Source organism: Leptonychotes weddellii, chromosome 1 (assembly GCF_054177405.1).
Source record: "Leptonychotes weddellii isolate Sample4059 chromosome 1, ASM5417740v2, whole genome shotgun sequence".
NCBI lineage: Eukaryota > Metazoa > Chordata > Mammalia > Carnivora > Phocidae > Leptonychotes > Leptonychotes weddellii.
In genome coordinates this window covers 17,818,546-17,844,363 of record NC_138369.1, presented here as the reverse complement: position 1 = coordinate 17,844,363, position 25,818 = coordinate 17,818,546, and the positions used below count along the sequence as shown (strand labels likewise).

The following is a 25,818-nucleotide window of genomic DNA, read 5'->3' as shown; positions in this document are numbered from 1 at the left end:
GTTTGCATCTGGTCTTCCCAGCACTGGCCGGGGGGGAGGAAGAAGAGGCTGACAGCCTCCATCCAGCAAGGACCCATTCCTGCGGCCCCTGGCCTTCCCACGGCAGGGAGGTGGAGCACCCGATGGGGTGGCAGGAGCTCGCCTCCGACAGTCCGGACCTCCGCCAGTGGAGGAAGACAGGGAAGGGAGGGGCTGCCTTGTTCCAGGGAAGCTGGCAAGGACTGTCCTGGGCCTGATCGCAGACCTTTAAGCATTAAGGTGTTGCATTCCCTGCTCACCACTGCAGAGCAGCAGAGGTGTTGGCCAAGCCCACTAGAAACTTCTAAAACATAGGGGTAGCCAGACCTTCCGGGGAACCTCCCCTCCCCTCACTGTCAGGTTTCCTAGGTTTAAAGGTTTGGACTTCGGGGAGACTGGTGGTCACAGATAGGAGCATAGAGGCAAAGTGATGCTTCTGGGCAGCCTGCACCCCTCCATGCTACAGGGTGAGGGCTGCCCCCTGAGAGGCCTCGTCAGCTTTCTCAGTGTGCCCAGCTCTGCAGTGAGGGTAGGGCTGTGGAAGTGTCTTCCCCAAGAGACCTTCAGGCTGCATGAGGTGAAGGTGAGCGTCTGAAGAGCTCCTTCTAAGACGGTGTGATCCTTCTGACACTGAGGCGTTCCCAAAGCCCTGTGAGCACCCTGGGACGGTCTGCTTAACTCCTGGGGGCATCCTGGAGGGAGTTTTGGAAGCTGGCTAGAAGAGTAGGACAGAGGGTAAGCCCGTATCTCTCCAGGTGTCCCTAGGATCTGGCATGGGGCCTGTCCTGTCGTAAGAGCCTGACGAACGTTAGATGAATGACAAGCAGCACCACAGGCAGAAGCAACCACTCAGGAGCAGTCGTGGTCACGCGGGGTGGCCTCTGGGTCACACGAAACCCCTTGTGGCCAGAGCAGCGTGTGTCCCATAGGGTAGGATGGAATGACCTGGAATGAGGTGCAGGCGAAGGTCTCAGCCAGACGGGCAAGGTGCTTGGTGATGGGGGCATGTCTGGACGGGCAGTAGGGAGCCAGAGGGAAAGTCTACTCAGGGAACCCCCCAAGGGAAGTGGTCCAGGGAGAGGCGACGCAGCTGTCCTGCCCCGGGAAGAATGAGCTCAGGGTGCACCGTCCCTGTGCTTCCCCGGTGCCGAGAGGCCTGAGGAGCCAGCAGGCAGCGTGGCAGGTGGGCAGGAAGGGACTGTTTGCCTGGATGCCCTTGCTCCACGGCGGGGTCATTCCAGACGCTCAGGAGCGTGCAGGGCTCGTCTGCACAAGCTGCAGAGTGTGTTCAGTGCACTGAGCGCGGTCTACCTCGTGTGTGCTCCACAGAGGTTCTCTTTTCCTTTTGAGGGGACTTTTCAGTTTGCTTCTGCTGTCTGTAGGGCACCTTCCAGGACCTGGGACGGCCTGTGTCCAGATTGGGCTTCTTTGCCAGGATGACCTTAGGGTGGGGGTCCTTGCCGAGTTTGCTCTGACCGGGGTTCCGTCCCAGCTGGAGGTTGGCTGCAGAAGCAAGGGGCGGCCTTGTCCGCTCGGCGCTGGCTTCGGGAGCCCGTGAATACACCGGGAGTAAGTGACGTCTGCGCTGGTCTCGGGGCCTTCTAGACGGGTTAGCACCCCGGTGCCAGGGTGCAGGGAGGGCAGAGGAAGAAGGCCCAGCCAGTGGTGACTCAGGCCATGCCTCTCCACCGCCCCAGATCCTGATCTCCGCCGACGACGAGATGGAGGAGTCTGACGTGGAGGAGGACCTGTGCCGACTGACCCCCCTGAAGCCTGCGAAGAAAAAGAAGCACCGCTTCGGGCTGCCTGTCTGACGCGCTCCTGTGCTGGGGTCAGGTGTGGGGGCCCCGCCAGGTCAGCAGGCGGTCGCTCCGCAGTGCCCTTCCTTCCCTCCTCTCTGCCCCTCCTCTTCTACCTCCAGTCCTCTCGCTGTCTCCGCCCGCTCCCAGACTGCTGTCACTTGCCAGAGGGAGGCCGGGCCAGCGCCGAGGGGCTCCAGGCAGCCGGAGGTCCCCACTCAGTTGCACTACAAACACTGACCAAATATGCAAGCGAGGCATTTTGTGTGTCTGTCATTGTCCCAAACGATGTTGCGAGGGACCCCGAAGCCCCGTCCTGTGTCTGGCTGGGTGGCCTTGAGGAGGAAAACTGACGCGCACACAGACTGGGTAGAGCCTTTCCCCAAGGCTCTGGGAGTGTGAGGACGTAACACGTTTTGGGCTAAAAGTCACTCATTGACCAAGTTGGAACCGCAATGCTTTCTTACTCCAAATGGCTTTGTAACTACTGATTTCTAAAGCCGGTTTTATGAGCTGTCACAGTGTTAATGTTTTTTGAGTATGTGTTTATTTCCTATGGGACTAATGAGCAAAACATAGATTTTTAAGTCTTCCGTATGCTGTTGACTTTTATATTTTTAAGTTATATTTTCATACTATTGTATTTAAAAACTCTTTTTAATCCCCAAAGAAATGGGTTTGTCTGCCTTTCGTGGGATGTGAACTGGCGGGAAGAAGAAGTCGGGAGTTTTTGTATTCAGGATATTTTTAGGTAATCTGCGATGAGATGAGGTGAATGGTCCCGGCAGGAAGGGAGAGGAGCCCTTGTCTGAAAGGGACGAACCCAGTGGCTCTGTAAAGGCCGGGCCTGAGCGGGGAGGCAGCTGGTCTGAAGGCCAGTCTGAGGCCGGGGGCACGTGGGTCCAGCCGCTTGGCTTTCTGCTGCCAGTTTAGAGGTCTTAGTTAAACGTGGCCAAGAACAGAGCCTAGAGGTCTGTGTCTAGAGCAGCTGAGACCATAGAAGCCAGCCCTGTGTTCCCTGCCTCCAGTGCAAGGTGGAGCCTTTGGAACCAGCTGCTGGACCAGCCCCAGGAATTCCTCTCGGGCCGCCGTCTGTTTGTTGTCTTGGTGTTGTCCCTCTGTTTTGCACAACAGTCTGAGGAGCGCCTGCCCGACCCAGCCATCTGTTTTTCACGGCCTCAAAGCAGCAGGGCAGCCGGAGACGGGGCAGGTCGAGGTGCGAGAGCTGGCTGTCTGCATGCACGGGCAGGGGAGGTGCTTCGAAGCCCAGGTCCCCTCCCCGGGGAGTGGCCCTCACTCCTCAGCAGGGCCCCAGGCCCCTGTAGCTTTGGGAGTCTGCTGACCACAGCGGAGTGGGTTGGCCTGAGCGCTCGCCCTGCTGTGGGAGGAGCACGGTGGGGCAGCCCGTGTTTTGTCGTGTTTGGGGAGCAAAGTGGTGGCTAGTGAGGGGTGGTTTTTCCTGTATCCTGAATTTCAATAAGGGCTGTAGTCTCTGAGCCACGGTCATAGAGCCAGCTGACCAGGGGATGGGTGTCTAATCGCAGAGAGCCTTGTGGTGTGTGGGCCTGGAGAGCGTGGCCTCGCAGGCTTGACCTTCCCTTCCCTTCCCTTCCCTTCCCTTCCTGTGTGTGTGTGTGTGTGCGTGTGCGCGTGCATGTACACACACACACACACACACACACAGAGTTTGTATTCCCTGGAGTGTTTCCTGCAGTCACTGGGGGTTTTTCTGTGGTGCATTGTCCCAAGAGACCAGATGCAGAGGGCCATGGTCAGAACCTTCTCCTGAGCTGTCCTCCCGCTCTGGGATGAGTCTCCTTACCACCTGCCCCGAGGTGCCTTACAAGGTACAGCTCTTTACCCGGCCCTATGGCAAGTGTCACAGTGCTTGAGAAACCATGGGACACCAACTGGATATTGTGTGCTATCCATCTGATCTGTGCAGATGTGGACCTTGGCCAGGGCACCCATGATGGAAGCTTGTAAGTCAGGGTCATGAACAAGTTTCTTGTACCTAATGGAAATAACCTGATGAGGTAGAACTCTCATGTGTGAATGAAAGGAATCATTGTTAGCCTTATTTCCGTTTGCTGTCAGTGGGGTGTTGACAATGGCAAGGGGGGGATGTTGGTGAGATCTCAGGCGGCAGTGGCTTCTTGGTCTGCTCAGAAGACCTTCGAGGTAAAGGCCTGTGGCCCATCAGTTAACCCTCAGGCACGCTGGTGGCCTCCTGCCTCAAGCTTTAACTCATGCCCCTTCCTGGCAACAGAGAGTCCCAGGCGACTGTTGACTGTCATGCCTTTAAAGGGAAAACCTGTAAAGGCTCAAATCCTAGGCAATCTAGTCCTGTAGCCTGCAGCCCAGAGTCCCCATCAGAAGGCGCCCAGGAGCCCACTGTGCCGTCCAGAAAACAACTCACTGGCCTTGCTGCAGCCAAGCCAACATAGAAGGCTCTGGGAACTTCTCATTGGCCAAAGCAGCCACCTTATAGGGTGCAGGGCTGGCTTTTAGAAGTTGCACACACTTCTGACCAGGAGTGGAGAGCTCTCTGTTTTACCCTATGAAACACTGGCAGCTCTGAAGGGCTTTGCTCTGGGTGAGGGACTTCCGGTCCAACGGCCGTCAGCACCTTGAGCTCCTGGCCCAGTGGGTGGGTGGGTCTCATTTGATCTCTCTTTTCATGATGTTTATTAGAACTCAGAACTGTCTGAGCAAACCATGGCCTATTTCCACTGCCCTTCCGGTGGGGGTGTTTCATCAGTGGTGGTAAGATTCACAGAAACACATTTTTGAAATGAAAGGGAAGACGATGTACTTACATTGTAAAATGGTTTACAATAAAGTTTCACATCTTAATACAGTTTTTTTAAAAAAAAAAAAAGAAACTATCACATGTGGTTGTTGGTTGTGTGTTCTTTAGAGCTGAAACAGCTTAGTGGGGTCAAGAAAATTTCCCCAGTGAGTTAGAGGGTTCTCCCCAGGGGCACCTGGGTGGTTCAGTCAGTTAAGCGGCTGCCTTCGGCTCAGGTCGTGATTCCAGGGTCCTGGGATCGAGCCTCGTGTCAGACTCCCTGCTCAGTGAGCAGCCTGCTTCTCCCTCTACTCGTGCTCTCGCTCTCCCTATCTCAAATAAATAAAATAATCTTTATAAAAAGAAAAAAGAAGACAACAACAACAACTCTCCCCAGGAAACCAAGTGCGAATGAACCTGCATCACCTGGTGAAGACCCAGGAGCCAGAATCTGCCAAAGGAAAAAACTAAGCATACTCTTGCCTTTTCCACTTCCCTGCCTACGCCAGGAAAAGGTACTCCAGCTCCCCCTGAGGAGCAAGTGGTGCTGGGGGGAGGAGGTGTGAGCAGTGAACAGCCCCCATCCTTGTCCCTGAGGCCACGGGGCTGGAAGGCAGGTGCCTCCCGGGCAGAGCCAGCTGTGGGGATGGTGCCGAAGCGCCCCTCCCAGCCGGGCTTGCCCTCCGTGCCCCGTGGGTGGCCCTGGCCGTTGGAAGGCATTCCTCATGTCAGCGCTTGCTCCAGATGGAGCCTGGCAGCCCTCACATCGGCCTGCTGGGGCTTGGGGTGGGATTGGAGGTATGACAGCAGTAGAGTGGCATTCGGGATAAGCAAATGGCAATGCCTGGTGGGGTTCCGTCTGCTTGGAGCCTCCAAAGATAAAAATAATCGCCATCACAGACTGACAAGGAGCTCGGGGTGGCTGACACCCCCGGCCCCATCCACTCCACACTCACCCCAAGTGGAGAGTCCTGCCATGCGCTGCGAGGGTCTCCCCTGAGCCCCACAGCTCAGTGCCTGGAACGGGCTCGGATGTCACCCACCCTCTTCAGCAGCCTAAATGCCCTCAGGCCGGGCACCGTTGGGTGACCTCATCCAGTCAGAGGCTCTGTGCGCTTCCCTGCCTGCACTCACCAGTGCCCTTACCAGAAAACGGGGTTCTTCCTGGTCTTTCCTGGGCACTTTTACCCCCTGCCTCTTTGTCCCTTTGCTGAACTTGCCCCGGGAGCCAGACAGAGGACAGGGGCAACAGCCAAGAGCTGGAGCGGCTCCCCGGGCTTCCCTCGGCCACAGCTGCTCCCCTGTGAACCGTGGGGGGCCGCGCCACGAGCACGTGCTCCCGAGTGTCAGACACGGGAAGCTTCTGCCCTGCTGGGCAGGGATGGAAAGTCTCTTGCCTCTGGAATCCAGGGAGCGGGGGGAAGAGAAGGAAAAACAAGCTCAGAAGGGCTCCGCCTGGTGCGGACCCCCCGCCCCTCCCCGGGGACTGCGTGGGGATGGACCGTCCCGGGGGGGGGGGGTGGCGCTCAGACTGCACACAGGCGTCCACACTCCCGTTGCTCGCCGCCAGGCCCGGCCCCCCCGCCGGCCTAGAGCAGCTGTTGCCAAGGGCACAGGGCCTCCCCCGCCACCGGCTTTCTCTAGGCCACAGCCCCCCAGGCGGCAGTGCTCAGCCAGACCCTCTCATCTCTAAGAATAAACTCTGAAGCCAGAGGCCGTGTGGACCTGAATCATCGGGACACCCGTCGAGGAGGGGAGTGGCTTGCCAGGACAGGCAAGGGGACTATATAAGCCCCAGAGGGCTGGCGCGGCTCTGATCTCTTCCACCGGTTTCCGCGTCTGTCAGAGGAGCAGGGGACCCACCATGTCCCAGGTAGGAGGGCCCGGCGCCGGCTGTGTGGGGGCAGGGGCGGGGATGGGAACCTGGACACTGTCCTCTCTGACGGTCGTGTCTTGAGCGGAACTCCAGGTGTAAACAGGAGTCTCTGCAGCCCCTGAACGGCCACGGCCCAGGGAGGGCATCCCCCAGCCCCAGCTTGCCGACAAACCCCTATTTATCTTGGGTTCGGTGGTATTCCCTGGTTTGCCCAGAGGGTAGAGACGACATGTAGGATACTTCGAGTCTCTGTGTATGCTTTTGTGTGCGAGGAAGCTGACTATATGACTCGTTTGTAGCCGTGTATGTGTGACTGTGTGTGAGTGTGTGTGTACATACTCGTGAGGCTGGATCTGTAGGTACACAGTTCTGCCTGGGCATCTCCCCAGCAGGACAGATCTCTGTGCAGGGGGTGCAGCCTGTTGCCCCAGGAGCCCAGCCCAGACTTGGAGACCAGGGATTCCCTGCACCTGTCCCCAGGGCTTAGGAAGGAGTGAGGCCTCAGACTCGTGGGCGCCTGGGGCTGCCAGGATAAGCACGGAGTCTGAATATCCCTAGTACTGGAGGGACAGACAGAATAGCAGGCTAAGTGGAGGGCTCTCCTTGCTGCCTGCTCCATGGGGGGGTGCTCACTTCAGACTGACTTCATGGGGATCTGATTCTACTACCCTATTCCCACCCCCAAAACACACAAGGTAAATGCGGGCAGCTGGGGAGAGAGAGAGGCAGGCTCTAAGGGACCCCTTGCCACCCAGTGAGCAGATCGTGGAATTCACCCCTTGAAATCCACCTCAAAACCAGTCCCTTTCCCCTTTGCCCTTTGTGCCCAGGCCTGAGTCTGGCCAGGCAGGCAGTATGAGGCCACAGTCCCCGAGCTCCCAGTCTGTGGGAGAAGGACAAAGAGACTTGGGGGTGGGGGGTGGAGTACAACTGGGAAGCCTTCCTGGAAGAGGAGTGGCGCCTTCAATTGGCTTGAGCTCAGTGACCAGTGAAGAGGGATCTCAGGGCCAAGGCACAGAGGTGGGAAGGGGCTTTCAGCCTCAAGGCCTGGGGTTGTAAGATGAGGCTCTGGGCTCTCCAAGGCTGGTGCTCAGGAGGCGCCCATCAAGAAGAAGTGCCCCCCGGTGAAGGAGGAAGATCTGAAGGGGGCCCGGGGGAACCTAGCCAAGAACCAGGAGATCAAGTCCAAGACCTACCAGGTCATGCGGGAGTGTGGTGAGTATCCTCCCGGGCAGTGGGGGTGGAGGGCATGGATGGCTGTCAGTGGGGGGTGGGGGGGGTGGGGGGGACAGGGGGAGGGGTCCCAGGGTCATTTCCTGAGAGTCCAGAGCTCTTGAGCTCAGGGGGGCACCCCCCACAAATGCCCCTTTGCCACCTCCCCGTCTTCCCCACAGAACGAGCTGGCTCCACCGCCCCATCTGTGTTCAGCAGCAACCGGACCGGCACTGAGACCGTCTTCGAGAAGCCCAAAGCCGGACCTGCCAAGAGCATCTTTGGCTAAGACGTGCGCCCCATTCCCCTTGCCGCTGCCAACTCCCAGACGCAGGAGCCTTTCCCAAAAACTCTTTTATGCCAGAATGCACCTTCTTACCTGCTGCCTGTGCGACAGCCACCCACCCCTCACAGCCCTGGCCCCTCGGCGCAGGGACTCTGCACCAGCACCCAGGGAACACCAATAAAGAGCATGCCCACGTGGCCCCAGCATTTGGAGGCTGTTAGTTAGTCACCGGCCATGGCCACTAAGTGTAGGGGAGGGGCAGGCAGGTTAGGGTGTGGGGCATGTTCCGTACCCTTCGTGGGCTTTTGGGAGGTCCCAGAGGGTAAGGCAGGTGCTATTAGGGCTACTGCCACATGCTAGAAAGAGCCTTGGACGTGGAGACCTGGTGCTGAGCTCCTGTATGACTTCAAACCAGTCTCTCCCTTTCTGAGCCTCGATTTCCCCTCCTGTCTGACAAGGGCCACAGGAACACTGCTCGGAGTGAAGCAGGTGGGGGCCCGAGGCTCACCCCTCTGCCTGCCTTCCACAGAAACAATCGAGATGCGTCCAAGGACTCCAAGGCTCTGCCAGACCAGGGACCTCCCAGCCCCTTCCCCCCTGCACCCCCGTTTGCACTACCTCCTTGCCAGCTCATACCCCTCAAAGACAGAGCCAGGTCGAGGCCCCTCTCTGGCCAGTGGTAGGCTACCTCCTGAGCTGTTGTCCCACGCACAGGGTGAGCCTTCCCCTTGCCACTCCCACAGCTCTGCCTGCATCATGGGAACTCCAGGCCCTTGGCTCACGAGGCCTCAGTGTCCCCTGTGTGCATGGAGCTGTCAGATCTGGGCCTGCAGAGCCCCATCCCCCTGTGACGGCAAAACCACAGGCAGAGTCCCAGGCTGGACCAGCAGGGCCGGGCCTTGCGGCACCCGACTCAGGGCTGCTGTCTGCAGGGAAGCCGGCCGGCCCCCTGGGCAGGTGGGGCTGGCTGCTCGGAGCCTTTCCCACGTCCTCAGCCAGCCCGGCCTCCTTATATAGCTGCTTCTAGGCTGGGCCTGTGCTCTGTGCCCCGAGGAGCAGACCTCCGGTGGGACAGGGCCTGGGCCTGCCCTCTGTGCTCCTTGGGGAGGCTCTTTCCAGATTGCCGCAGGGGTGCGAAGCCCCATATGATCCCAACCTTATTCAGAGCCAAAGGGCAAGCAGTATAGACGTGCAGAGAGATGCTTCTGGCTGCAGGTGTGCTAAGGAAGGGGGACACTTACTCGCAGCCAGACACAGCACCCGGGTCTCTGCTGCCCTTTCCCCCGAGCTGGATGCTGCTGGCCTTGATGGAGGAGACCCCGGCGGCCAGTCACTGCCTCAGAATCTTGTGTGGGCCCCCAACGTGGCTGCTCCCCACACCCCCCACCCCCACCCCCACCAGTGTCACCAAGCCAGCCTTGACCCAGGGTTTGGCACCTGGCCACACTGCTGAACCTTACCCGTGGCCAGACCCAGGAGCTGGGACCGCCAGGGACACAAGCACCAGCTTCGTCCAGATCCCTCAATATTTATTCACTTCGTTGCTGTTTGTTACAAAGACATTTCAAGTTTATTAAAGGACAATTGAGAAAAGTTACCGGTAATCCTAGCCCACGCCTTCCGGTGCCCTCCCTCCGGTCTGGCTCGGGACCGTGGCACCGCCCCGGCGAGCTGCTGCCTCCACATTCTCACGCTAGCCGTGACTCACGGGCTCCCCCGGCATGACTGACCCCGTGGGCCGCCGAGTGCACACACCACCTCACTGTTCCACGCCTTCCTCTCAATAAATGCCCTGGAGGGAGACCTCTGGGCCTCGAGGCGCGGGCATCTTTATGGCTCTCGGTTGGTATTGCCAAAGTGCGGGTCTCATTCTGGGGGCCCTGCTGGGGTTGAACCAAGAGCCGTAGCTAGATTAATGGGGCCCAACAGCAGCCTGGGACCCAAACGCAGAGAAGAAGACTCCTGGGCCCAGTCTCTCTCACCCCAGAAACAAGGGGTCTCCGTCCTGCCCCGACCCCAGCAGATCTTGCCCCAGTCAGACACCCCAATGGCTGCTCAGTACCTTTCGGGTCCCCGCTGCCCCCTCCCGGAAGCCGCTCCCTAGCCCCCTTGGTCTGGGCCATCCCTGTTTCTCCCGGGCTGGGCTTAGGGAGAGCAGGCTGGTTCACTGTTGCGTCTCCCAGACCTAGGGAGCCCGCTGGTGGAAGGGCTGGTGCGAGGGGTTGGTAGTGACCTGGGATGATTCTGGACTTTTCAAAGGGAGAGCCAGACCCACTTCCCACCTGAGCCCGCTTCTCCTCACTACGTGTTCCTAGCCCCAGCCAAGGTCCACGGGACATTCACAGTTTGCTTAGCTGAGGCTACCGCAGTTTTTGGCTTGGAGATCCCAACTTCCCAGAAGCCGCCCCCAGAGGGGCGGGGCCGCGAGCATGTTACTAATTCATTCCCCACCTCCTCCCAAGTTCAGAAGCGACCCGCCAGGCACTGGAGCCCAAATGAAGCCTTCGGCCCCCGGCCGCCCCTGGGGCCTCGCGCAGGTGCTGTTCTTGCTGCTGGCTGCCCTCCACACAGCGGCCGCCCAGAAGGTAACGGGCATCCGCGGGTGCCCGAGCGGGGGTGGCGTGAGCCGACGAACAAGGAGAGCCTGTGTGTGTGCAAGCACGTGCGGCCGGGCGAGCGTGGACCAGCGCGTGCGCGAAGACGCGGGGCATTAGCCTGGGCGCTCTCTGGACGCTCTCCCATTTAACAGCAGGGAGACCCCGCTCCCGCTTTATCGGGGAGGCGATGCGGCCCAGCGAGCCGCCGCCGGGCGCCGGCAGGGGGTGGGCTGGGCGAGAATGGGCTCCAGGAGCCCGCCTCTCCCTCTCCCTGGCTGAGTGGCCGCGCAGGAGTTATTTACGCTCTCGGTGTCTGTTTCCTCATCTGTAAAACGGCAAAAAGAAAAGCTATTCAGAGCTTTGTCATGAAGATCAAACCTGTAAAGATCTAGAAAGAACTTCATCCAATGTCTGCCACCGAGCAGACACTCCACAAGCCACCCGGCCTCGGTGCTAAGCCGCGCGTGCGCCTGAACATGCCATGTGCAGAGAGCAGGTGTGCAAGGCTGCAGGCGTGCACACGTCCTTCCTGGGGAACCGCAGACCTGGAGGAGAAGAGCGTGTACCTGGGGAGGGTCCAGGGCCGCAGGGTCAAGGGGGGCAAAGAGGAAGGCTCCCAGTAATTAGAGACTGGGCCCCCCGTCTCCTCCACGTTCTCCCAGCTCCTGTAAGCACCTGGTGGGAGACAGGCAAGAGCTGTTTTCCCAGTTTCCATGGCGGCCGAGGGCACCAGAAATCGCAGAACTTGTTCACTACCCTTTCACCGGGCAGAGCTAAGATCAAATGTGAAGCTGCCTGACCCCTCTAAGGCCCCCGGCCCGAGGAGAAAGTGACAGTCACCTCCCGGACACACTGAAGGGTGGGGGACGAAGCACTCAGCTCCCTCTGCTGTGAGACCAGTGTTCACATGTGAAATGCCTCGTGGGGTTTGGCCGGGGGCTTGGTGGTTCAGTGGTGTCGGGGACCAAGGGCAGGGCCCCCTCTTAAAGAGTGCTGTCTCAAGCTGGGGTGGCATTCAAACAGTCCCACCCCTCCCCCTTCACTGGTCCAGAATGGCATCAACATCTACAGCCTCAGCGTGGACTCCAAGGTCTCGTCCAGATTTGCCCACACCGTCGTCACCAGCAGGGTGGTCAACAGGGCCAGTGTTATGCAGGAGGCTACCTTCCAGGTGGAGCTGCCCAAGAGAGCCTTCATCACCAACTTCTCCATGTAGGTGCCTTCCTGCCCTCTTCCCCGTCGCCCTCCTGCAACCCAGCACCATGACACCATCTTCCCTGGCGACACCCTATCGGGAAGAGCGACCCTCTTCCTGATGTGAGGTGAGCCAGGATGGATGCCTTAGGCATGTGTGCTCTGCCTGCAGGCAATACAAGGGACAAGAGGCTTTACCCATGAACTTCATGCATTGTCAGAGATGTTCCATCCCTCCATCCTCCACCCATCCAGCCCTCCTGCCATCCGTCCCTCCCTCCCTTCCTCCCTCCCTTCATCTCTCCATCCCTCCCTCCCTCTATCCATCCCTCCACCCACCCTTCCATTTATCCCTCCCGCCAGCCACCATCCACCAACCTGCCCAGTTGACAGATGGAGAACCACAGCATCTTGGTGTCTTTGCCTCTGAAGAGTAGAGTTGGGGCATTCTGAGGCCAGGCCCAGGCAGGAGGGAGTCACAAAAGGCACAGTCCAGCTCAGAATACAGATGACTTCCTAACTCCTGGGCTGCCCCACAATGGAGCAACGCCTCGAGGAGGGCCATCTCTTTGTCACAGGAAGTTCTAAGCCAGCTCGTCCCCTCCCTCCCACCTGGGACACAGCAGAGGGCCTTTCTGCTCTGGGCCCAAGGCCGCATGGGAGGCCCCTGGGATTTCTGTGGACTCTGTGGCTCAGGGCTGCTCCTCACCTTGTCCTCTACTGTCCTCCCCCACCCTTCCCGACTCTTTTGCAATGTTTGCTAAATGCCTGAGAACCCTCCCCGTCTGCCCCTGGCCCCACGAGAGAGGTAGTGATTGAGGGCAGGCCAGAGAGACGCTGATCGCAGCAACTGAGGGAGGGTGATGGATGGGGCCCAGAGCAAGCTTCTCTCGGCCGGGGTCCCCAAACTACCCTGAGACCTCTGAAATAACTGCGGTGGGGCCTGGGTCCCTGCGGTCAGCTTCTTCCTCGCTCCCTGTGCCACCCCCGTCAGCAGCCCCCTGCTTCTCCTAATCCTGGACCCAGGCCTGTGCTGCCCGACTTGCAGTCTGAGCGCTGCAGGGTACCCCCAGCCTCCAACGGGGGGCCAAGACCAGCAGGCAGCCAGCTTCCAGACGCATGGCATGTGCTGAGAGCCCAGGGCCTGCACCCCTCTCTGGGTCCAGATGGTGTTGCTGCAGGAGATGGGGAAGCAGGGGGCAGGGTGCCCTGCTCTCTGGCCTGGCGGGGAGTCCCAGCTGGGGCATCTGGGAGGAGGAGCCCTGTGGCCCACTCAGCAGCAGCATCCCTCGCCCAGAGTTAAATTGTGACCAAGAAGGTCAGGAAGGTGGGGAGGTGGGAAACTGGGTCCTAATGCCCTAGCTACACCCACCCTGCCCACCCCTGCCCACTGTCACCCTTTCAGCCCACCCAGGTGGACCAGGCGTAGGTTCGCTGACACGTCCCTGCTCACCTCACAAGGAGGGTCTGGAGCAGTTCTTCTTCCAGAGGAAAAGCCCCAGCAGTTCCTTCTAGTCCCAAAGAACAGCCGTTAGGATTGTGTGCACAGCCCTGGGGGCCCCGTGCAGCAGTTGTCCCAAACCTACTTCCGTAGAGGCCCACCTCTGTGCAGACAGCCCTGCCGTGTGCTGGCGGGAAGAGGGGCCAGCTGCAGGGAGAGGGGTCAGAGCCTCTCAGACCCGCGTTTCCCACTGGCCTGGGAGCCCGGCACCCCGCTCCTCCTCTGGCTGCCCGCACAGCTGCATACAAGCTGGGCAAAAGTGCGCCCTGGGAAGCGCCCGCTGGTGACTGACCAGTTCCGCTGGGGGCAGGCTGTGAGGTAGACCGGGCAAGCCGGAATGTGGGGCCAGGCTGCAAGGGTGGAGGCCAGGCTCTACCTCAGCCCTGCCTCCCCCGCAACCTGCCTCCCTGGGCTGTTCAGTAGATGTATGTTTACCAACACTGTGCGTGCTGCAGGGTAGACAGAAGCCTAGCATGGCTCGCAGAGGCCCACCACCCTCATCCGGGGCCCTGCACAGAGTCTTGTATACAGTAAGTACATAATAAGTGAGTAGGCTGGGCGCCTGGGTGGCTCAGTCGGTTAAGCGTCTGCCTTCAGCTCAGGTCATGATCCCGGGGTCCTGGGATCGAACCCTGCATCGGGCTCCCTGCTTAGCGAGGAGCCCGCTTCTCCCTCTGCCTGCCGTTCCCCCTGCTTGTGCTCTCGTTCTCTCTCTGACAATTGAATAAATAAAATCTTTAAAAAATAATAAGAAGAAAGAAAGAAAGAAATGGGTGGGCTCAGGCAAAGACAGGAGTCGATCTGTTAAGAGGCACACCAGGTCCAGGGAGCCTCCCTGGAGGAGGTGGGATTGGAGTGAGCAGCTCCTATCAAGCCCTCCACAACGCCTGCCACCCTGCCCCAGGGTCATCGGAGGTGTGACCTACCCAGGGAACATCAAGGAGAAGGCTGCAGCCCAGGAACAGTACAGCGCGGCTGTGGCCAGGGGCGAGAGCGCTGGCCTTGTCAAGTGAGCCAAAGCGGGTGGTGGGAGGGACCCCGGCGGGGGCGGGGGGTGGGGGAGGCTGCCCCTGCCTTCAGCCCTGCAGACCCCCTCCAGCCTCCGGTGGCCATACCCTGCCTGGCCTGGAGGGGCAGACCTGCTGCTCTCCTCCCCCAGGGCCAGCGGAAGAAAGACGGAGCAGTTCCAGGTGTCGGTCAGTGTGGCTCCCGCTGCCAAGGTCACCTTCGAGCTGGTGTATGAGGAGCTGCTCAAGCGGTATCTGGGAGCATATGAGCTGCTGCTGAAAGTCCAGCCCCAGCAGCTGGTCAAGCACCTTCAGGTACCAGCACTGCCCGCTCCCCGGTCCGGGGGAGGGGGGTTTGCTCCAGGAAGACACCTGCTCCGCTGAGGGCAGCCCCTCCTTCCCCCTCTGCCTCCTGTGAGGCCCAGCCCCAACTCTGGCCGACCCAGTGACCCACTGCTTGCCTCCAGATGGACATTCACATCTTCGAGCCTCAGGGCATCAGCTTTCTGGAGACAGAGAGCACCTTCATGACCAACGAACTGGCAGACGCCCTCACTGTCTCGCAGAACAAGACCAAGGTGGGCCTGCCTCGGTCGGCGGGCAAGGGTCCCCAGGGGCCTGTTGTCAGGCCAGCCATATGAGTCTGTCCAGAGAGCGGGACAAATGGGCAGACTCTGAGCTGGAGGGACTTCGGAGGTCTGTGTCCATGCTACCACTTGGCCGAGGTGGAGGAGGGCCTAGAGAAGGCTGCTGGGTGCTGGTGTGGAGCCTGAGATGGGGAGAAGGCCATGGGGAGGAGCCCGAGTGAGGGACCCACGGCGGGGAGGGGTCACCAGCAGGATCCTGTGCAAACTGAGCCCAGCCTCTGCTCACACAGCTCCCACTCCCCTGTATGGAGGCAGTCTCTCCAACAGCTTGGCCTCAGAGAACGTTCCCTGGACTGTGGCCCAAGGCCGCATCCTGGAATTCTTGCTTCAGAGGGGGTGCGGGTGACCATGGGGCTCCTCCCAACTCCAGCCCATCCTTCCCCAGGCTCACATCCAATTCAAGCCCACGCTCTCCCAGCAAATGTCACCAGGGCAGCAGGACACAGTCCTGGATGGCAACTTCATCGTCCGCTACGATGTGCACCGGACTGTCTCCGGGGGCTCCATTCAGGTGTGTGGGCTCTAAGGCAAGAGTAGGGCAACCAGAAAAGGGCCTGAGCTTGTATGTTCTAGAATGAAATGCAAAATAACTGCCCCTACTTATCAGGGTGAACCAGTGGCAGCACAGGCCAAAAACAAGTAATTTTGTTATGTTGTCCCTGAAACAATTTTCTCTTGGAGGCACGGAAGTTTCACCTCTGCTAAAGAGATGCCCTGCAGGATTTCCCTTATTGCCTTGGCTGCCGGGAGGCTCACAGTTCAGTTTTATGCTCAGTGGCAGTAGCTTCTTTCACACAAGTTTCTGGCATCATTGTGCTTTCCCTTTTCACCTTTGATGGACCTTGTTTTTAAAGTCTTTAGTCTTTTAATGGATTTTAGGCTTAGAATGTCTAAACTTTTTGTGATAAGTTGCCTCAAATACTAAAACAAATAGGAGATAAAGTGGGGGTAGAGTTCTAGTGGACCATGTGTGAGCAGGGAAGGCAAGAGAGGGGCTGGACTGAGCCGTGGAAGATGGTGAAGATTTGGGAGGTCAGCAGTGGGACAGAGACAGAGGGGGCTGTGTGAAGAGAGGAACCCAAGGATTAGGGTGAGAAGACTGGTCGGGGGCAGGGCAGGGCTGCAGCTCTTATTGCCTGGGTTTGTTTCACTCTGATCACAGATCGAGAGTGGCTACTTTGTGCACTACTTTGCCCCCGAAGGCCTGCCCACCATACCCAAGAATGTGATCTTTGTCATTGACAAAAGCGGCTCCATGAGAGGCAGGAAGATAGAGCAGGTGGGTCCCTCTGGCTAAGGGCACAGCCCTGGAAACTCACACATGCCTCATGCCATTGGGTCTGGTCCAGGAGGCATTCTCCCTCCTCCATCTTCCTGGGGAGGGGGCACCCAGGGGTTGAGATTGGCCAGAGTGTGGGCATCGCCTGCCCCAAGAGCATTGACCGTGGGAGCCCTCGGATGCCAGCCCAAGTACACATGAGCCCCAGGGAGGCCCACTCAAACACCCTCCTGAGTCTCCCACCCTCCTGCCCAGACCCAGGAAGCCTTAATCAAGATCCTGGATGACCTCAGCCCCAACGACCAGTTCAATCTTGTCAGCTTCAGCGGGGAGGCGGCCCAGTGGAAGCCCTTGCTGGTGCCGGCCTCGGCCGAGAACGTGAACCAGGCCAGGAGCTATGCTGACAGCATCCAGACCCAAGGAGGTGAGCGCCTCTGGGGCCCTGCAGCGTGGCGGCTTCTAGTGCAGCGAGCCCAGCCTGGGCAGCCGGGCTGGAAGCTACCACCCTGAGAGTACGTGCCCCCCAGGGACCAACATCAACGACGCAATGCTGCTGGCCGTGCAGCTGCTGGACAGCGCCAACCAGAAGGAGCTGCTGCCAGAGGGGAGCGTCTCCCTCATCATCCTGCTCACCGACGGCGACCCCACCATGGGTGAGGGCACCGCCAGCCACTCCGGGACACGCTGCCCCTTGTGGGGGGCAGCTGGGGTTCTCCCTGGCTTCCCGTGGGACCCGAGGCTGGGGTGGGGGGCGTATCTGAGGCCCCTCTGGCTCTGAGATTCCAGAAGTATCTTTGAACAAATCACTGTTTCTTCACTCCCCCTTCCCACACTGCTGCGTCCAGGGGAGACCAACCCTGCAAGGATCCAGAAGAACGTGAAGGAAGCTATAGATGGCCAGTACAGCCTCTTCTGCCTGGGCTTTGGCTTCGACGTCAGCCTTGCCTTCCTAGAGAAGCTGGCGCTAGATAACGGCGGCCTGACTCGGCGCATCTATGAGGACTCGGACTCCACCCTGCAGCTGCAGGTGCCAGAGGGCCCCGGGGGGGGCCGCCTGGGTGAGGCGGGCGGAGCCCGGCCCCGCACTCGTGACACCCCCCACCTTGCAGGACTTCTACCAGGAAGTGGCCAACCCACTGCTGACAGCGGTGACCTTTGAGTACCCCAGCAACGCGGTGGAGGAGGTCTCACGGGACAACTTCCGGCTGCTCTTCAAAGGCTCCGAGATCGTCGTGGCCGGGAAGCTCCGGGACCAGAGCCCCGATGTGCTCTCAGCCAAAGTCAGGGGGCAGCTGGTGAGTGTGGCCAGCCCCTCTGCAGGGGAGGGGCAGCTGGGGCAGGCAGTCAGAGGGGCCGGGTTCAAACGCCAGCCCGGCAGGGCTCCAGCGACTGACCTTGCACAAGTCACACGGTGCCCTCTGCCACTTAGAGATGACACTTAGCAGTCCGTCGGTGCTGCTGCTGGTCCTGAGAGCACCAGGTGCTTGGCATGCCCTCCTGGCCTCACACCGGCCCTCGGAGGCTGCGGTCGGCCAGGGGGGACTGCTCCCATTTCGCAGATGAGCAGGCTGAGGTCCAGGCAGAGCAGGCAACTTGCCTCAGGCCCCAAAGCAGCCAGGTCAAGAGCCCGGCTCCCCTCGTGGTGCCCGTCTCTGCCTCTGTGCCTCGAGAGGCCCTCTCATTCCACGGAGAGAAACAGCACCTGCTCTGCTCTAGGTCCTTCTCTAGCCCTGGGGATACTGTCCTCTCGGGAGAGACAGTGCTGGTAAATCCTCACACAACCAGGGAGCTGCAGGCTGCGTTCAAACCTGGGTTCAACCTCACTCTGCCACCTCGCAGAGGTGAGGCCTGAGGCAGATCACGTAACCTTCCTGTGCCTCAGTTTCCTCCTGTGTAAAAATCAGAATAGGTCACCCTACCCATCTTATAAGGCTGCTGTGGGGGTTAATGTCTGGCCCCAATATAACCACTCCATTCACGTTAGCTGCTAATAGTGACCTGAAGGCCAGAGGTTCCCAAACTGCAGAACTCGGGGTGGCTCCAGGTAGTTCACAAACATGTCTTTGTTTCAGTAGTTGTGTATTTATTTTAATGCGTCTCCCGGAAAATAGAACTTGAACACCAGACCCAAGACTTTCGCAGATATGATTGCTTGGGACAAGGCTAAATAAATAGTATTCATCTATTTAAAGTTCCTTTAAGGAAAACCATCAAACAAATCGCTGTGTGTGTGGACAGGGCAAAATTCACGCAGGTGGCCTGCATGGGGCAGTTTTGGGAAACCAGGCTGCGGGCGAGAGACAGAGGAGCGGTTCCAGCAGGGGTAGTGGGATCTGATCCACGATAAGGTCTTCGGCTGCTGTGTGGAGCAGGGGTGAGAGAGGGCAGGGTTCCTCTGTCCCCAGACCCCACTTCCCAGACTGCGGGCAAGGCAGCCTGAGACCAGAAGGCCCCGCCCTGGGGAAGGAAGCAGCAGTCCAGCCAGAGCTTGGCATCCGCCTTACTGCCACCATCCTGCTGCGCCCAGCCCCCAGCAGAGGGCACCAGCTTGGGCAGGGGACTGCTGGTTGGGGCGGATGGGGCCCCAAGCCCTATCAGGGCCATGACACCTGAGTTCTCTTCACAACTCTGCCACTGACTTCAGGAGAAGGCTCTTCCCTCTTTGTCCCCAGAGTCTCCATATTTGGGGTGAGTGTGGAATGTCCCTGGGGCCCCTTTCTGTCCCCACACTGCACTTGCCCTTCCTTCCTCCTGCTGTTTCTACCCTGGCCGGGGGTTCGGGTCCCATTCTCATTTCCCTTTCTCTGGAAGGGTCGGTCTGACCTGAGTTCTGGCTCTGTGCCTGCCATGCTGGCCTTGGAGGGGCCCTCACTGCCCCTGCCCGGGCTGGGCCCCTCTTTCCAGCACATGCAGAACATCACCTTCCAAACGGAGTCCCGTGTGGCGGAGCAGGAGAACGAGTTCCAGAACCCCAAGTACATCTTCCACAGCTTCATGGAGAGACTCTGGGCATACTTGACCATCCAGCAACTGCTGGAGCAAATGTGGGTGGCCCACACCCTCGAGGGCCTGCTGGGACAGCCACACACAGCCCAAGCACCTTCCCAAGCTTTCCCCGGTGCGGGGGGCAGGTGCAGCTGGCCCGGGGTATCTCCCGGGCATAGAGAGAGGGGCTGGTGGCATCGTGGGTGAGCTCCAGACTCTCCCAGTGGGAACCTCCCAGAAGGGTCTGGAAGGGAGGGAGAATCTGACTAAGCATCTGGGGAGGACCTGCTGAGCCTCTGATATCCGCCACCTGCAGGATTTCGGCATCCGATGCTGAGAAACAGGCCCTCGAGACCCGAGCTCTGAGCTTGTCGCTCCACTATAGCTTTGTCACTCCCCTCACATCCATGGTGGTCACCAAACCTGAAGGCAAAGAATGGTCTGAAGTTGCTGAGAAGCCTGTGGAAACCAGTAGGTGGGAAAGTAGGACCCCAGCCTCCTCGGCAGCACAGTTTTGACCTAGCGTCCTCCAGAGCCTTTCCCGTGTCCCCACCAAGTCCCCGACCCGGCCATCCCTAATTTCCCAGGATCCCCTGGACACTCATCCCATCCCATTGATGAGGAAGCTGAGAGGCCAGGTCTCCTGACCCCAGAGTTCACCACACCTCTTCAGTGCTGGGGTTGGGAAGCAAGTTTAAACAGAAGCACTTTGAACTTGTCGAAACCACTCTAACAGTGTATTTCCTTTTCTCTCTTTTTGTTTTATCCAGAAAACAAACACAAGAACTTCTACTTAGGTAAGGGCTTCATTCCTTCAAAGGCTGGGCCGGGGGACAGTTGGCTGACACAGGGCCTAAGGCCCCAGCCCCACGAGGTTGCTGCTACTCAGACCCTGTCCTGGGCACTTAGGGACACAATCCCTGGTCAGCTGGGGACCCCAAAGAAGTATATCCCAGAAGCAAACCCAGGTCCCTCTGATTTCCAGGTGGTCCACTCTCTAGATTTCGTACCGCTGGAGACAGAAGGTCCAGAATAACAGGTGGCAAAGGAGGGAAGGGGAGGGGTGGGGGACAGTGACAGGACCTTAACCCCAGACACAGACTAGGCTCTGCCCTGGTTGTTGCGGGAGTGACTTGCCCGGCTCACCTGGCTGGTTGGCAGGGCTGGGACTCAGGTCCAGTTATATCTGATTAGGAGGCATCTATACAGACTCTGTCCTCACTGAAAGAGGAGGCTGTAGAGGACAAGGTAGTCTGAGTCAGGGGCGGGGGCGGGGGCTCATATTCCAGGGACAGTGGGTGGGGGACTCAAGAAGGGTCCGTTGCTCCCACGCTGAACTTCTCCTGGCCATGGAGGGACAGGCTCCCAGAGTGATGAGTGTAGGGAGGGGAGCCATCTGCCCTCTCCACATCCCTCTCCTGACCTGGGTCCCAGGGCCCCGGCCCCGGGGAGCCATGACACTGCTTGAGAGAAGGCTGTGTGTGTCAACTTTTCCAAAGCTGGACCTTCCGGGAAGACACCTAGTGACCTAGGGAGAGCCAGACCACAGGGACCTCTTAGTCCTCCTCATCCTCACCCACTTATGGCTGGAAAATCACTGCTACCGGACATGTTGTTAGGTAAGCCACTTTCTGACCCTCTGAGGGCCTAATTTTCTCAAGATGATCATTAAACATGGCCCTAGAGTTAGCGAGGTAAAGCACAAAGCACAGGGCTGGGCACAAACCAGGGAGAGTTGCGGTGGGGCATGACATGACATAATGTGTACTTTATTTTCACTGAATTGGATTGATTACACTCTGGAGGCTGGCTCAGGATGGAACCTTCTAGAAAGGGATGTCTTCCTCCATTTCCAAAGCCAGCAGTGGACCCTTGAGCTGTTTCTGATCTCCAGGTCTGGACTCAGAAACAGCGCAGAGCCAGGCTAGACCCTGTGTCTTCGCCATTTTCCCCAATGGCACGCTCTCCTGTTTGAAAATCTCACTACAAAGGCTCTCCTAGGTTGGGTGTAGGTGTGGCCGGGGTTGCGGGGCTGGGTGGAGGGCGGGTGGGCACCGATGACAGCTGGAGGGCGTGCTGATTGCTCTCAGTCCTGACTGCCCTCTTCCTTTCTGTTTCTGGCCCTGCACCAATACCTGCTTCGGCGGCCATAAGCCCCCTCCATTCTTGACGAAGTGTTTCTTGGCGTGGATTTAAGAGCCGGAGATGCCCCCCAGGCCAGAGTCCCTGCAGTAGCTTCTGACCCTGTAACAAGGAGAATCTGGGAGAGGAAAGCCTCGGGGAGCTCTACAGACTTGTCACGTGGGTTTCCCAGTGCTGAGGTCGAGAGGAAGCCCTAACCACACATCCATGTCTCTGTCTCTCAGCTCCCCCCATCCCGCTCCTTGGGAAGGGGCTCCTAAACCCAGACTTCTTCTTCTTTCAGAATCAGCCAAGACAGCCTCACCCCCAGGTCAGTTGCCAGCCTCCCTCAGGCCTGGTGCCCTCCTTGTCCTCGTCTCCCAGCCTGCTCTACCTACCCTAGGAACCACAGCTGCTGTCCCAGCCGCCATCCAGGCGCCTGCCGTCATCCTGATGCTGCCCAGACAGAGCGTGGCCCGCCTCTGTGTGGACATCAAGCACTCTCAGGGGCCGATGAACCTGCTCTCAGACCCTGACCAAGGTGAGAGGGGCACATCCAGTCACCCACCCAGAGAGACCCAGACACCGCTGACTCCCGACTTACTACCCCAGAGACAATGATGGGACACCTGCCCATGGAGACACACCTTGCCCCATGCAGGCCCGTCCCAGATCATGGCATGGCCATGTCCCTGAGCACCACATACACAGGTCGGGGTGGCCTGATGTGGACTCGCCCCAGGCACTGCCATACTTCGGCGGTGGGGAGACAGACTTGGGCACAGGTAAGCTCAGTGGCCTATAGTCAGTGCCCAGAGTGACATGGAAGCAAACCCAGAGGAGGAGACAAGAGCTGTCCGGGGAGCAGGGGTGCTGCACAGGGTCATACAGGAGTGACTGGGCCTTGGCAGACCAGGAGGGGTCCACTGGACAGAGGAAGGGGCAGACAGAAGCAGAGCGCTGGAAGGTGCTGGTGGGACTGTGGAGGGTGTGGAGGCGGTGAATGGTGGGAGGAGGTAGGTGTGTGCTGGCCAGGCCTGCACCCCCAGCCCCCAGAACGGTCTTACTGGTTGAACTGAGTGTCGGGTCAGATGCAAGGAGGCCCAGCACTCAGGGACGCTCACGCTCGTCTGCAGAGCCGGCCAGAGTCAATGAGAATGCACGGCTCCCTCGTTCCTCCCCGGTCCACGCAGTCTGCCACTCACCCCGCCAGGCCTGTGGTCTGTTTGCTCACAGAGGAGGGGGGGCACCACCCCTCTTCCATCTTGCCCTTGGCCATGGCACCTCATCGGGCCAGGCACACCACACGGGCTTTGTGAACGTTTGTGGATTTCTGACACGACTCCCTTCTCATGGGGCTCGTCTGAAGGTGGCCATCACTGAGGATTCGGGGGTCCTTCCACAGCCATCTGAAACCAGGGGATGAGGGGAGAGACCGTGGGAAACAGCCCCCAGTGTGAGGGAGTGTTTGGGAAAGGGAGCGGGGAGGTCAGCTGGTGAGAAGGGGTTTGGGTGGACCTCCCGCTCAGGCCAGCGCCCAGCTGGGGCCACGGTCTTGACCTCTCTGCCCCTGACCCTCTCAGGGGTTGAGGTGACCGCCCAGTACGAGACAGAGAAGGCCCGGTTCTCGTGGATCGAGGTGACCTTCAAGAACCCCCAGCTGCAGGTCCGTGCCATCCCTGAGCACGTGGTAGTGACCCGGAACCGAAGAAACTTTGCCTACAAGTGGAAGGAGACGCTGTTCTCGGTGATACCCGGGTATGCCCCTGCCTGGGTCCCGTTGGGTCCCCCCCCAGTCTGGGTACCTCTCTGGCCCCATCAGTTAGCTGGGGACAGTGCTGACAGGTGACCTGAGCCCACGGGCCTGAGGACGGGGTGGCTGGGCATGAGTCTTCTGCAGTGGGCTGCGCCCGCAGGAGGAGCAGAGACACAGAGAGCCCTGCACCACCACCCCCTGCTCTGGAGGGCACCGAGCAGTTAGGCTGGAGCTGGCTGCCCTCATACCTAACCCGGGTCACTGCCCCAAGTGGGGCACGGTGTGGTTTGGAACTAGCTCTGCTGCTAATCCTGTGTGACCCTGGGCAGGCTGCTCACCCTCTCTGAGCCTGTTTCCTCACTCATCACCAGAGATAATTCCCCGGCCCTGAGTCTCAGAGGGCGGGGCGGAAGATCCAGTAAGAGGATGTGGTCCAGGAGCACTTTGCCCATTAGACAATGCTGTGCCCACGGGGTGCCGTGGGGGGCAGCGCGGTCAGTGTGGCCAGGTAATGACAGCAATGAGCTGGAGAGCACTGGCTCCCGGGGCAGGTTAGGAATGTCATCCTTAGCATGCTCCCGGAGCTCTGACGGGCGTCGACAAGTCCACCCGGCATCAAACACTGGGCAGCTGGTGGGTAATGCAAGTGGACGGCATCCTCTTCTGGGTGAGGCTGCCCCACCACAGAGCCTTCCAGAGGCAGCTCTCCAGCTCTGGAGGTCACGGGGGCCTGGGAATGGGGCCGAGGACCCTGACCCTCTTTGAGCCGTGCCCTGCAACCCCCTGCCTGTACCGGGTACAGAGAGCCTTGCCCTCTGCCCTCTCCCTGCCCCACAGCAGAGACTGGGTTCCACTTGACAAATGAGCGCACGCCTAGACAATCCAAGGGCTTCACCTGAAAACCGCCCGATTTCATAAGAGAGCCTGAAGTTTCCGATTATCTGATAAATGCACAGAGAATGACAGGATTTCTATGCCTCAGACTTGCACGCTAGAGGGTGGAATAAAGAATTCCCATCGCCTGCAGTAAGAAAAAGTCCAAATACTTTCATGAGCTACGGCAGATACACATAAGGGAAAACAGACTATGTCTTGTATGATGACTGGAAGACAGCATCAGTTTAGGGCAATTCCATTTAAATAACCTCAGAGTAACAGCAGGGTTCTATTCAACATGCTTAAAAGAGCCTCACATTCCTAAGAAAACAAAAAAGGTAAGAACTTCAAAGATTATCTTAAGTAAAAAAAAAGGACAGGATAGAAGGGAAAGGGACTTGCTCTTCTAGACCTAAATAACACTAATCCTCAGAAGGAAGCGGCACTGGCCTTAACAACAAAAGGGACAGAGGAAATGTACCAAGACCGGCCGAAATCGTATCCAACTAATTCACGAGAAGCCAAATCTAAGAGAACCAGGGAGTGAAAGGGGCCATTGTTTTATTTGATAAAGAAAGCAGCGGCTATATCTAAGTTACCGTCGGTCCCAGTTTACCATGAGGAGACGGAAGCCCAGAAGGGACTGAAGGGACTCAGCACCCGAGGCCACAGTAGGAATTCCCGGGGACAAGAGGGCAGCCCCGCCGGCTCCCAGCCCGACTGCTCAGGACCCTGGCACTCCCCGCAGCGTCAAGCTGACCATGGACAAGGCGGGGCTCCTGCTGTTCAGCAGCCCGGACAGAGTGACCATCGGCCTGCTACCCTGGGACGGCCCCGGGGAGGGGCTCCGGCTCCTTCTGCGGGACACCCACCGCTTCTCCAGCCGCGTTGGCGGGACCCTCGGTAGGCGTCCTCACAAGCCACCGCTGCAGTGAGCACGCAGTGGCCTTTCCCTCTGTGTGTCTCCCCGCCTCCCTCTCTGTCTTTATGCCTGGCTGACCCACCCTTTGTGTCCCAGGCCAGTTTTACCAGGACGTGCTCTGGGGGCCTCCGGCAGCGGCAGATGACAGCAAGCGAATGCTGAGGGTTCAGGGCCTTGAGTACTCTGCCACCAGGTGACTCTGTGCAAGCAGGCCACTGAGCCCGGCCAAGGGCAGGGGCTGGGAGGCTGGGAGCTGGGCCCCTACCCCTCTGTCCTTGCCTGGCAAATAGAGACGGTCAGGGCAAAGGCTGATGCTTTAGATATGTGTGACCCAGGTCTTTGCGACCCCACAAAGGACAGTCAGCTCAGACCCACAGAAACCACCCCAGCCCAGAGATCACAAGGAGGAAACTCCTCCTGAAGTCTCAGAGCCCCGGACCCTGAGGACCACACACAGCTGGGTCCACTTGGGTGACGGGGCCTTGTCAGCCTGTGCTGGAGGAAGTTCTCAGGGCCCCGAGACTCTCTACCCTCCCCATTCCTAACCCCAGCCGTCTCTGTCTCTTCCCGCCACACCTGAGATTTGCGGACCACCTATTTTTCTGTCTGTCCGTCTTTCTATCCCAGGTTGCTCAAGCTGGATTACCAAGAGGGGTCTCCAGGAACAGAGATTTCCTGCTGGTCCGTGGAGCTGTAGTTATGAGGGAGGGGTGAAGCCCCCCCCCACCTCATGCTGCACAAAGGTGTGTGGAGGACTGCCACCGTGTGACCCGAGGGCCGCCTGTGGGGCCTGGGCTGCGATGGGGAGGATATTTTGACTCATTACAATAAAAACAGGTGCTGTAAGCCCAGGCAATGGGCATCTCTGCTTGCATCTGGCTAAATCCCACATTAGAATTAGAATCTTAGAATCTTCTTTTCTTGGGGCACCTGGGTGGCTCAGTCGTTAAG

The 25,818-nt window shown here is 59.0% G+C and overlaps 3 protein-coding genes across 15 annotated transcripts in view; all 3 read left to right on the top strand.

The window, feature by feature from the left end:
- STIMATE (STIM activating enhancer) overlaps positions 1 to 4,702 on the top strand; it is a 52,744-nt gene extending 48,042 nt beyond the window's left edge. The window contains exon 8 of the mRNA XM_081819124.1: positions 1,716 to 4,702. Within this exon, the coding sequence (XP_081675250.1) occupies positions 1,716 to 1,832 (117 nt within the window). The 3' untranslated portion in view covers positions 1,833 to 4,702. The remainder of the gene's footprint in view (positions 1 to 1,715) is intronic.
- Positions 4,703 to 6,235: 1,533 nt separating this feature from the next.
- Positions 6,236 to 9,579, top strand: MUSTN1 (musculoskeletal, embryonic nuclear protein 1). Its single transcript, XM_031039810.2, has 3 exons — positions 6,236 to 6,481; positions 7,567 to 7,699; positions 7,879 to 9,579. The coding sequence occupies exons 1-3, from the start codon at positions 6,473 to 6,475 to the stop codon at positions 7,983 to 7,985; spliced, it is 249 nt and encodes an 82-aa protein (XP_030895670.1). The 5' UTR covers positions 6,236 to 6,472; the 3' UTR covers positions 7,986 to 9,579.
- An 849-nt stretch (positions 9,580 to 10,428) lies between these two features.
- ITIH4 (inter-alpha-trypsin inhibitor heavy chain 4) overlaps positions 10,429 to 25,818 on the top strand; it is a 121,204-nt gene continuing 105,814 nt past the window's right edge. For 2 of the 13 annotated variants that reach the window (XM_081819057.1, XM_081819052.1), the window contains exons 1-22: positions 10,429 to 10,567; positions 11,631 to 11,791; positions 14,179 to 14,283; positions 14,434 to 14,596; positions 14,749 to 14,859; positions 15,314 to 15,439; positions 16,091 to 16,207; positions 16,463 to 16,631; positions 16,735 to 16,860; positions 17,053 to 17,234; positions 17,317 to 17,502; positions 19,019 to 19,251; positions 19,509 to 19,663; positions 19,963 to 19,989; positions 20,178 to 20,231; positions 20,692 to 20,811; positions 21,347 to 21,493; positions 21,618 to 21,854; positions 22,897 to 23,071; positions 24,694 to 24,848; positions 24,964 to 25,060; positions 25,495 to 25,610. In XM_081819057.1, the coding sequence (XP_081675183.1) occupies positions 10,478 to 10,567; positions 11,631 to 11,791; positions 14,179 to 14,283; positions 14,434 to 14,596; positions 14,749 to 14,859; positions 15,314 to 15,439; positions 16,091 to 16,207; positions 16,463 to 16,631; positions 16,735 to 16,860; positions 17,053 to 17,234; positions 17,317 to 17,502; positions 19,019 to 19,251; positions 19,509 to 19,663; positions 19,963 to 19,989; positions 20,178 to 20,231; positions 20,692 to 20,811; positions 21,347 to 21,493; positions 21,618 to 21,854; positions 22,897 to 23,071; positions 24,694 to 24,848; positions 24,964 to 25,060; positions 25,495 to 25,564 (3,006 nt within the window). In that variant the 5' untranslated portion in view covers positions 10,429 to 10,477 and the 3' untranslated portion in view covers positions 25,565 to 25,610. The other 11 variants (XM_031039804.2, XM_031039803.2, XM_031039805.2 and 8 more) reach the window with 11 other exon arrangements.

Bases quoted from the DNA above. Each gene is read 5' to 3' on its own strand.
- MUSTN1 (XM_031039810.2), top strand. The intron at 7,700-7,878 runs GTGAGTATCCTC...TCTTCCCCACAG, and splicing joins CCAGGTCATGCGGGAGTGTG to AACGAGCTGGCTCCACCGCC.